This window comes from Lampris incognitus, unplaced genomic scaffold (genome assembly GCF_029633865.1).
Source record: "Lampris incognitus isolate fLamInc1 unplaced genomic scaffold, fLamInc1.hap2 scaffold_298, whole genome shotgun sequence".
NCBI lineage: Eukaryota > Metazoa > Chordata > Actinopteri > Lampriformes > Lampridae > Lampris > Lampris incognitus.
The window spans coordinates 40,518-52,418 of NW_026611256.1; the positions used below are offsets into that span (position 1 = coordinate 40,518).

At 45.1% G+C, this 11,901-nt stretch overlaps 1 protein-coding gene across 1 annotated transcript; it reads right to left on the reverse strand.

Moving 5' to 3' along the window:
* Positions 1 to 4,733: 4,733 nt before the first annotated feature.
* On the reverse strand, positions 4,734 to 8,121 carry LOC130133385 (proliferating cell nuclear antigen). Its single transcript, XM_056301995.1, has 6 exons — positions 7,704 to 8,121; positions 6,557 to 6,654; positions 6,330 to 6,397; positions 6,010 to 6,204; positions 5,658 to 5,781; positions 4,734 to 5,518 (listed from the first exon to the last, which is right to left on the reverse strand). The coding sequence occupies exons 1-6, from the start codon at positions 7,922 to 7,924 to the stop codon at positions 5,442 to 5,444; spliced, it is 783 nt and encodes a 260-aa protein (XP_056157970.1). The 5' UTR covers positions 7,925 to 8,121; the 3' UTR covers positions 4,734 to 5,441.
* Between the last annotated feature and the right edge of the window lie 3,780 nt (positions 8,122 to 11,901).

Consider the following 11,901-nt stretch of genomic DNA (forward strand, 5'->3'; position numbering starts at 1 on the left):
AACATAACTTACTTTGGCTTCGGGAACATGTTGTTTGAGCTTGTGGGTTCACAAAAATGTTGTTCAGGAACAGGTGTGTATCTTTTATAATCCAGAAATTAGTCATGACTATCAAGGGAGCTGAATACGTTTGCAAGGCACCGTATTTCAGATTTCTATTTTTAATTCAGATTTCTATTTTTAAGTCAGATTTCTATTTTTAAGTGCTTTTACTGTATATATTGTGCTGTCTGTTTTCTTTTTACAGAGAGGTCTTAACTGTTGATTGTAAATTGTATATTACAAATTGGAATGCATGTGTACCTGTTGTACTTTGTTGTTTGCATATCTCGGAGCTCGTACCTTTTTTTCATTTCACTGCACTTGGGACTTGTACTTGTGTGTACGTGACAAATAAAACTTGAATCTATTTCCCAATGGGGCGGCGTCCGAGTGACGTCACAGCATCGCTGTCGCTATGGACGCGTCACAGGAAGTCAGACATGCGGAGCACGTTAGACAGTACAAGCATGGCTGTTTACAACACCAACTAACGTATATGCTGCCATATATCTGATATGAAATTACACAAAAAACGAAAACAATTCCAACAAACTGCTTACTTCTGATGTAGTCTAAAAGGGCTAAAAATAGCTCATGGACGCTGCCCCACTGCAGCGGAGACCAGCTCCTCAATCAAACCCAATTAAGAATTGAGACGATGCATATAAAGGCATTTAAACAATGAGGCAACAGCCAGAGGAAGCACGGTTAGAAAAGTAATGAGACAATAATCATTTCAAGATGAGAAAGGGGCATCAGCAAATAGATTTGCTGTAAAATTAGAGCATAATTTTTTGGTCCTCTGCTGTGCTTCCAGTCCGTGTAGCAGTCCACGGCCAGATGTACCAGCCGGTCTGACTGATGTTTTTATAGCCCCACACAGACTAGCCCCTAAACAACAGGGCAGCGGAGACATGGATCTGTGCCCTGGGCAACTTTTAGTGATGTAAGCGGATGAGCTCTTCCAATATTCCTACTGCATGAAACATCTAAACCTGAATTTACTACGAGTATTAACAATCATGTGATGTAAGGATTGTATGAAAGCTTGGGCAAGTGGATAAAAAAAAATTGCGCATCAACATTTTGGCATCTGAATATCCAGCCGAATAGAAGCTTGGCAAAAAGGGGGGGGGCGGGATTGTTCTGCTGCCAGCTTTGGCAATGAATTCAAATTAATTTCGAAATTGACAGTCATATCTGTCTGGAACAAAACAAGGTGTCACCGTGCCCAGATCGCCTTCTCAAACAGAATACTTACTCCAAATAGTATAAAGGGCATGAAATTACGTTTAAGCGACAGGTCAAGACGTGGTAGAAGAGCGCCGCTCAGTGGTAGATAATAGTCACTGCCACATGGTGTGCAAGATGGTGAATTCAACGGCATCGCCAGCACAATTAAAAGTGCAAGAGAAGCCCCACAGCAGTGTTTCTCAAATGGGGGTACGCGGACCCCTGGGGGTACGCGAGAAAAGTTCTCTTAATGTGTGAAAGTCTTTATCATAGTCATGAATAATTCATAAATGAATGTACCAATATAATAAATTCAATTAAATTTCATATCTTAAAGTTCAATAATCACCTTTCTGCAACATTGATGTGAACAATGGTGTTTCCAATAGCAGCGAGCGCAGTCACATTATCAGTAGGCTAACGTTACGTCGACTGGCGTCGTTCACTTTGAACCTTGGAATGAGAGTTTTCGAATTAACGTTAGCAAGCAAAGACAATGAATAGGTGGCTGAAACGTAGCAGCTGCAATGCAGCTGAACATCATGAGAAAACAGATGAAGAACCCACAAAAAAGAAAGAGAAAACGGACTCTAAAAAATATCGTCAGTATCAGGAAGAATCCAGTAGCGAATTCGGGGGGCAGTCTGGGAACCGCCACAGCCGGGACGCGAACCCGTGTCTCCCACTCCGCAAGCCACAACGTTTACCAGTCGACTAAATGGTACGAATTAGTAGTTAAAGACCAACGTGTCTATTTATTCATGCACGTTACAATACATTTCTATGGGCTTCACCTACATGAGCTCCAATCCTCCCCAGGCGTTGTGCTTTTTTTGGGGGGGGGGGGGGGATTAGCTCCATGAAGCCAGCCCACCTCCAACGACACCTCGTCACAAAGCATCCATGTCACTGGGTACACACGTTGTTGATCAAGCGGTGGAAAAACTCAAGGTCTGCGAATCATTTTCACTCCAGCTCGATGAGTCTACTGACGTGAGTGGACACGCGCAGCTAGGTGCTTTCGCGAGGTTTGTGGATATGGACGATATTTGTGAACGTGTCCTTTTTCTCTTTTTTTGTTGCAAGAGTTTAGGGGGGAATACAACTGGAGAAGACATTTGCAGCGTTGTTAATGCGTTCCTCTGCAAACGGCCTTGACTGGAAATCCTGCACCAGTGTGTGTACCGACGCGGCTGCGTCGATGGCAGGCCGTGTGAAAGGGCTCATTGCGCGGATTAGGAAGCAGAATCCCGACGTGCAGTGGACTCACAGCATCATACACAGGGCAGCATTGGCGTCCAAGAAAAAGCCCTGTGTTGCATGCCGTTTTAAACGACGCCGACAAGGCAATTAACGACATTAAGTCAAGGCCTCTTAATGCACGACTGTTTCGCAGACTGCGTGAAAACTGCTACATTGTAGCGAATTCGGGGGACAACGCAACCACAGAAAGTGCCGCGGCCGGGAAGCGAACCCGTATCGCCCGCACCGCAGGAGGCATCGCTAACCGCTCGTCTAAAGGGGCCGCGGCAGTTCCTGTGGTTACGTTGTCCCCCGAATTCGCTACAATATATTGTGATTATACCTGGTTCGTTGCTGCCACCTATAGGCGGACCAGGGTATTGATATTACGGGTGCCTCGGAGTGTCATGTGACCGTCGTTGTAGACTAAAACCACCGGCTGTCATGGCGGCAAGTTTCGAGCCCCTCTCCCGACCGATTTATGTTGTAACCCTAGCAGTGTAAGTTGGTCAATACTCTAGGGAAGGTACAACAAAACACATGGAATCTGAACACACACAATGGTTAGTACACACCGAGGTGCGCTGGCTCGTGTTAAGTGATATTAAATATAACCCGAGTGTATTTGTATTACTCTGTAACCAATGTATGCAACCAGAACAGAGGGTGAAGAAAGACACATTCATGTACATGAAATATATTGCATGCCTCGCACTGAATGTGGGTTGCCCTCCCCTGGGGCCTTGGGAGAGATACCGTGTCTGGTGCAAGGAGGGCCCCCGATAAGAGTTACAGGTCCAGACAGGATGAGCACTCCCTAAAGCTCAACCATGAAAGGGAGCATTGACCAAACATAGTGGACAGGAAAATAAGGGTCATGTGTGATGAATGAACAAGGGAGGTTTAGCATATAAAGAAGCTCACACACAAAGAAAGTCAGACACACACGACGGATTGGCAGTGTGTCTCCAGATCTGTACTCAATAAAATTATTTTAATCTCCTAAGACGTGGTGGCTGTTTTCTTCACATCAACGGACCCGGGGACGAGGAACACGAAGGTGATTCCCAACACTCGCCCGCGGGAGGACCTCAACAGGCCGTTTGAACTACGAGCTGAAGAGGTGCGCGTCTTTCTGTCGGACCATGGCTCTCCCCACATGCCAGGTTGTTTGAGGACGCCGACTGGCTTGCAAAGTTAGCGTGTCTTTCAGATATATTCACAAAGCTGAATGAACTTAATGTGTGTCTGCAAGGCAAGGACACTTACCATTCTGAACCTGTATGACAAGGTGGGGGGTTTTCTCAAGAAAGCAGAGCTGTGGAAAAGTTCATGTGCAGGGGGGGGATCTCACCTGCTTTCCTGGGGTAGACGCTTTCCTCTCCAATGAGGATGTGGAGAGCACCGGTGACGTCAATAATAGAGGGACACTTGGCCAACTTGACTTCTGATTTCAATTCCTACTTCCCCTGACATTGAGAAGAGCTCTGCACAGCTGGACTGGGCGAGAAATCAATTTCTCTCTTGTCTGAAAGCAACAGAAGCAAGCTTCCTGCCAGTCTGCAAGAAAACATCTAGGATGTTTTATGTGACTGTGGTCTACAGATGATGTTCGAGGGATGTACTCTCACAGTTTTGGGTGTGTGTGAAGAAGGAACACCCAGAGCTAGGAAAGAAAGCCTTGGAACAGTTGCTCCCATTTGGATCCACCTATCTGTGTGAAACATCATTTTCTACGACAGATAAAAACAAAGAAACAGACTGTCTGGAAAACACCTTAATCACTGCAGTTGCCTCTCTGCCACCCAGAATGACAAAACTCATCAGTGAAGTACAAGCCCACGTCTCACTAAATTGTAAGTAAATCTATATTTGTGCGACTCTTCCTCAATTGGCTTACCTGGTTAAATGAAGGTGACAAAAATATCTCAAACTGTGTGTGTGTGTGTAATGTGGGAATACATGGGAAATAGGTATTTGGATAGGGAGGGGGTGGGCTGGAGGGAAAAAGGTACACTGTGGTATATCAGTTGTTGAAATGTTACTGATGGGCTGTGCTTATTGTTCCAACTAACAGATGATATTGATGTAAATAAATTGTGTGTGGCTGTGGTATGTTATTTTTTCCTTCAATGGGATTACTTTAATGTACATGCTGTCTGAAATAGTTGTTACTGTTCACAATAAATATATTATAAAAAATAAAAACAATAACATTGCATATTATTTATTTATTCATTTTTTCTAAAAGTTTTGGGTTGGCCAAGGGGGTACTTGTTGAACAAAAATCTAAGAGGGGAGGGGGTACAGCAGCCAAAAAAGTTTTGAGAACCATTACCCTACAGTGTAATGCTGGGGAAATATAGTTACTATACACCATTGAAGAATACACAATTGTTGGAAATTTTGGAAACAATTTCAACCACGTATCTGGGAATTGAACAGGTGAATAAAAAATAAAATGAGGCTGGCTGAAACCATGGGACAAAGACAAGTATTTACAGATGCATATTTACAAGTATGTTTGAAGCTCAGCTACCCTAGAACAGAGATGGGGGGGCGGCTCTTTCCACTTGGGATAGTGGCCACAGGTTTTACAGAACCTCGCTCTGAATATTGCATAATAGGACAACAGTTGACAAATTGTCTAAAACAAGTACTCTGATAAATAAAAATCTCAGAACCTGTTAAAATAAAAATTTTGTGCTAGCTATACAAGTAGAGACCTTCCAATGGCTCCTACAAAACATTTGTACATAGACAGACAAGACTCAACAGATGTCAAAGAGAGTAAACTGCCCAGAATGTGCAGAATTTCCCCTCAGGGATGAATTAAGTATTCCGATTCACTTCAGCGCTTTTTTCAGTGGATGGAATACCCATTGCACGCTCTTTTCAGCATTCCCTTTTGGGTTGTTCCGCGTTTATGAAGCCTCTTCATCAATCTTGGGTGCAAGGTAGTATCTAACATGCCCCATGTCAGCAATCTTGTACTCCACCACTGTAAATTACAAAGAAAAATAGGTAAAATATAAATGCAGAATCTCTACATATGGGCAAGTTAAAATTAAATGTGTGACTATGTGGATCGGGTTTCTCTTATTAGCATTTGTCAGCACAAGTGGAACAGCTGCCCTTACCAAGGGGGATATCTGCAGACATGCTGAGGGTGACAGCCTCTGACAGTGCTGTGGCCTTAGTGAAGAGGTTCAGGTAGTTGAGGGAAAATATCAGCTGGGCAGGCTCATTCATCTCAATGGTCACCTGGAGATCAAGGAAGACAATGAATTTGTGACATCCTTGGAGCACAGCAGTGGAGACCATGTTGATAGTGGCAACGAGTATGCGTCTCCCCCCCCCCAAACAAACTCCTACGACACACTTCACCAATTTTGAACTGCTTGCTTTGGTAATAAATTCTGTATATCACTTGATGGCCCCAAGGAACAGTAAAAACTAAAGTGGTCTGTTTTATATCAAGTTTAGACTCACTGCTTCATCTTCCTTGTCCACATTGCTGGTCTGGGACAGCTTGATGTTCCCAGTGCCCAGCTCTCCACTGGCAGAGAACTTGACTCCGTCTTTGGCACAGGATATCATGACTGCGTCACTGATCTGGGACAGGTCACGGCAGATTCGGGCAAACTCCCGTGAGGGCATCTTCACCACACAACTGTATTCCTGCTCCTGGAAGGGCAGAGATGGGCAATTTGAGCATTGTGAAGCAATGTGGAGCCATTAGCATCGGTGAAAAAATATGTAGGCAATGCACAAATGTGACTGATCATTAGATTGGTTTGACAAATTCTTACTGGGATTCCAAGCTGCTCCACATCTAGGTCCATCAGCTTCATCTCATAGTCCGAGACTTTCTCCTGGTCTAAAATAAAAACAGATGATCATCATCTAGACCCAGTTTTAAAAAAACGTCAGCATGAGTCCAGTTGTGACTTGACGCCGTGCCCCCCCTCCCATGTTGTGATTCCTCTAAGTAAAACAATTCAACAATTAACTTTTATAAATAACAAACATGACTCACTGACTGTCTCAAACACAAGGGTAAGTGTATCTGCATTGTCCTCTGCTCTGAGGGTGATGATATCTTCGTTCCCTGCACATTTCAAGATTTTTGACATACTGTGTGGGAGAGAAAAAAAAATCAAATGATTACAGATAGCAGGTAGAATATGCAAGCTATAAGTATTGTTGCGAATTCGGGGGACAACGTAACCACAGGAAGTGACGCGGCCGGGAAGCGAACCCATTTCGCCCGCACCGCAGGACACATCGCTAACCGCTCGACCAAAGCGGCCAGCGTGTCTTCTTTTCTATGCACGTTACACTATAAACATTTACAAGACCAACTTTAATTTCATGATAGCCCTTGGTTGAATACAGCACTCCCAAAAACAAGATACAGTTCTTATTAACAAGATAAAGTTCATATTTTCTCCTTTGGTTTGGGCTGCGAGATCAGATTTATCAAGCCACCCAAAACATCCCGAGCGGGTACATTATGAGCGCCGTTAAGTAGCAGCGGAAGTAAAAGTTCCCGGGTTGAATATTTCCCGCCAGCGAATCTGGCGCTCAAATGACGTCACTGGGTAATTTCATAAAAGCGCGCCACGCGCGATAAAGGAGCAGCTATCGCAGCGGCACATCTTATGATATTCGATGTTACACGTTAATCTATGTGAGTAACACGACCATTTGTTAGCCTGACGTACATCGATCTTAAACGGCACCAAACTAACTTCAGGGCTTGGTCTGCGAAACGTCAGACATCGAAGGGTAGACATCACGTCTGGGCAACCGGGCCACCTGTCGGCTTTCCGCTGCCACTCTCTTACTCTAAAGCCGGTGAGATACGAGATAAGACCAACAGCGGAGCAAGTATTTACACAAAAGTGCACCCCCACCCCAATATGCGTCTTTTCACTCGCTGACGCCCAACAAATAAGTTGCGTCAGCTGAATCTGACAGCAAGCCCACGGTAGAGATGACGCCTTATCCTAGCCAGGTTTAGCTGCAACAACCAGGCCGGCTCGTCCGCCGAGCCGGGTCACACATACGAACTGCTTTAGATCACAGTCCGTTTTAACGACCGACCCTCACCTCGACTCACACGCGGTTGACAAGAGAAAACCATGTCCCCGATACCTACACGCAACCGGCGTATTCCTCACCTGCCGAGGTTAATTCCCATAGCCAGGTTTCTGTCGCAGCGGTAGGAGTCGAACCCATCGCTGCGGAGCGTGAGCTGCACCAGAGCCACGTGAGAGGAGTCCATGCTCTGCAGGGAGATGCTGGACGAGCTGACGTCCCAACACGCTTCTGTGATCAGGTCTTTCAAAGCCTCCAGCACTTTCTTCAAGATGGAGCCCTGGATCAAGCGAGCCTCAAACATGACGTCGGGTTCAAATAATCGTTTTGAGAGAGGAAAGAAAAAGAAAATCTAGGCGTTGCGGGATCCCGTTAGAGGCTTGTGCAGCAGGTCAGAGCTAAAGGTTTTGGTCCGAATCGCGGTGCGGCCGAAACGGGACGCCCGACGCTGTTTACAGGAAGCGGAGTACTGCGAGAGCGCGCCAACGCGAAGTTTTAATGGAGTCGTCGTCGTCTTCTTCTTCGTCTTTTAGGTTTATTAGCGGTTGGCAAACAACGATTTGGCTCATTACCGCCACCAGCTGGAATGGAGAGTGGACCAAAATATATCTGTTAAAAAAAAACCCCTCATATTTTCATTCATTATCCAAACCGCTTATCCCTACTCACGGTCGCGGGGATGCTGGAGCCTTTCCCGGCAGTCACTGGGCGGCAGGTGGAGAGACACCCTGGACAGGCTGCCAGACCATCACAGGGCAGCCCCCCCCCCACCCATGGCAGCAACCCCCCCCCCACACACTCACACCGAGGGACAATTTAGAACGGCCGAGTCACCTGACCTACATGTCTTTGGACTGTGGGAGGAAACCGGAGCACCCGGAGGAAACCCACGCAGACACGGGGAGAGCATGCAAACTCCACACAGAGGACACATGTAACGTACATGTAACGTGTAAGGTGTAACAGAATCCACCAAATTGGAGGACTTGACGTGATGTGACCATAACGCCGACCCGGTCTGGTTTCCATCCTTCTCCATGTTGTTCTTTACTTTTTGTGGCCTTGACAACATCCATGTTGTTTGGCAGCCGCATACATTCTTCTTCGTTGATCCAATTTGAAGGCACTACTTCCGCTTCATTTGTTTTATCAAAAATAACAATGTGATACATTTGTCTATTGATAATGACAAAAAAAGACTCAAATTTAGTTTAACATGTCTGTAAGAACTGACAACTTGAGAACAATATGAGGAGAGACTTATCATTCACCAAATAGATTACTTAAAAAAAGGTGATGGCAGGAGCAAAAGGTACAACGGTGATCTCAACTTGAACAAGAGTTCATGCGCAAATGCATACTGCAAAGAATATGCACTCATATCTTCTCAATTAAACTAATTATTTTGCAGGTTTCTGAGAGGGACTAAACACCTCTCTCAGAAGCTTCTGCACACCTTCTCCAGAAACTTCCACAACACCCAGAAATATCCTTGCTGCATCTACAATTAAGTCACTTCTCTAAGATTTTTTTTCCCTTTTCCTGTAGTACAGTTAATGCACATTGCCAAAAATTTAATCTGGTCCTTACAACAGCAAAACTCAGCATGCTTCCTTCATTCTTCTCCTTAGCTTCTTGTCTGGCATCATTTTTGTTTCTCTCCATTCACCTAGCAGCTTCAGCATACAGCAATTCCTTCTCTGCTCTCATCTTATTCGCTTTATTTTCCCTAATTCGTTTTGGACACTGTGCTGAGCCTGTATCATTATGTCACTTGCAGTGCAGGCACCTTGCTTGTGCATTCTCAACTTTACAGTCGTCCACATTGGAGTTATCCTTCCCACAATCCCACATCTCCCACATCCTCTGACTCCATTACATAGTACAGTTGCAACATGCCTATATTCTTGCCAACAAAACAACTGAGAGGAACTCTCTCATATGGCCTCACCCTCCAACTCACATATTCAAGGCACACTCTTTCAGGCAATTCCCATTCCAAAGTCAAACAGACAGACTTACTGTCCTCCTTCCTCCCTTCACAGAATCTAGTCATTCTTCTTGCCTCTCACACACCTGCAACATCCCGAAATGACTCAGCCTCTACTGACAGTGGCCCGCCACTCATCACTCCCTTCTTCTTGGCTCTTAATCCGAGTGGGAAGCAAGTCACACAGAGGTACCTTCTAAATACCTTGATCTTAAGGGCTCTGTCTCTCTGACGCTTTGATATACAATCAATGATAACTATTCCACTTCTAAAATAATAATAATAATAATTTTATTCATATAGCACTCCTCTTCATGTGTGGCATGACCGGGGCATGGCCCAGCTGTCTCAGGTAGATCTGGCGATGTCGGCCAGGTTCTGAAAACTTCCAACCTGGTAAGTTCCCCGTCCAGATGATGAAGGCAATGATGACAGCAACATTCACCATGTTCATAAACAGCACCAGCCACCCTCTGTTTATTTTTCTTCTGGGTGTGAATATTTTGGCTAGATGATCCAGATGATCCACACTGCTTTTTGTTGCATTGTAGTGTAGTATGATCTCTGGTTTGTGCTTCTCGCCTTCAACTTTCGTGTCATGGTGCATTGACGACAGCATCAGTACCGCTTTTCCTTTTGCCGGCACATATGACCCCACAATTAGCTACCCATGAAAGCTAAACCGTGAACTTTTGACCTCTATATCATTGTTAGCCTTCATCTTCTCTGGGGTATGAGGCTTGTTTGACTTGATAGTGCCAACATATGTCGGTCCATCCTCTTCAGCTAATGGAACGGATGGAAAGAAATTATCGGCTCTGACATTTTTGCACCAAGACCCCACAAGCTCTTTGACCACAAAGGCCCCTTGACCTAATTATCATTGCTGTCCATGTTTTCTGCCAAGGTATACCTCAACTTTGAGAGGGTAGCTGGTTTCTGCATCACAATTCCACCAGATCTTTATTCCATATTTGTCAAGCTTGGCTGGGTTGTATGGTCAGAAACTGCACTTGCCTCTGAAACCAACAAGTTGATCATCCACACGTCTGTGCCTGGAATGAGGAACTTTGAGAGCTGGGCTACAAACATGGTCCATATACCTCTGAAAGGGGCAAGATTGTCTGTTGCCATTTGCTCTCCCCTTGTTGATTTATAGTCAAACTTCATGTCTCTCACTGTGTTGGTATCATGTTCTGGACATAGTTGCAGTAAACACAGGTTTCCAGTCAGTCTCTGACCAGAGGGGAATCTACAGGCTCACTTGGTTGATTTCTGATGATGTAAGCTACACGTCTTCACCGTGCTGGTGCAGGTTTTTTTCCCCTCCACACTGTCCCATTTTTGGTGTAATATAGTCTGTCATTGGCTTTGCCTCTAGCTCCATCTGCTTCTTTAACTCTATGCCATGATTTCACCCACATGCATTGCTTATAGCTCTGCCCTTACCCCTAGCCCTGGCTCAACTCACTGAACCTGTAAACCAGGGGTGGGCAATCTTATCCAGAAAGGGCCAGCGTGGGTGAAGGTTTTTGTTCCAACCAAGCAGTTACACACCTGATCCCACTAATCAACCAGTAGAGTCTTTGCTGAGGAACTTGATCAGGAGACACAGGTGTGCAATTGCTTGGTTGGAGCAAAAACCTTCACTCACACCGGCCCTTTCTGGATAAGATTGTCCATCCCTGCTCTAGCCCTTCCCCTTTCTTGTCTCCGTTCAACCAGTGGTAGCTTAGTGGTATTGATGTGCAGTGTTGAGGGTCCTGTAGTGTCAGAGTCAGCCTCGGTGGCCCCTGCAGTATCAGGGTGAGCTTCAGGTGCATTTTTAGTGTCACACAAGCCTCTGAATCATGGTCCTCATAATTAATCCCTGAATCACCACTCTCCTCAGAGGTCTCCTCATTTAGAATTTGTCTCAAAACTTCAGCAACGCTAAATCTGGCCAGTCTTTATCGGTTTGCCATTGTTGCCTAAAAAACAAACACTGATGTCATCCAAAACCATATTATAGAGATATATTCTAGATTTATTACAGCCAAACACACCTTGGAGCTCTGAGAAACAGAGGAAACTTCCTCAAATCCTTCTCCTTGCATACTGCTCCTTCTCGCCCTCTCCTTCTACAGCCTCAAAACCCTTTTTTTCCATTTGTGCCCCCCCCCCCAACACTCACACCATGTCCCGATCATGCTCTGACTTCATGTCAATCATATGCATGACACGCTATTTTACGGTCTTATCTCGTATAATAGAGCATAAACATTTAATTTGATAGTCATAAAACATTTTAT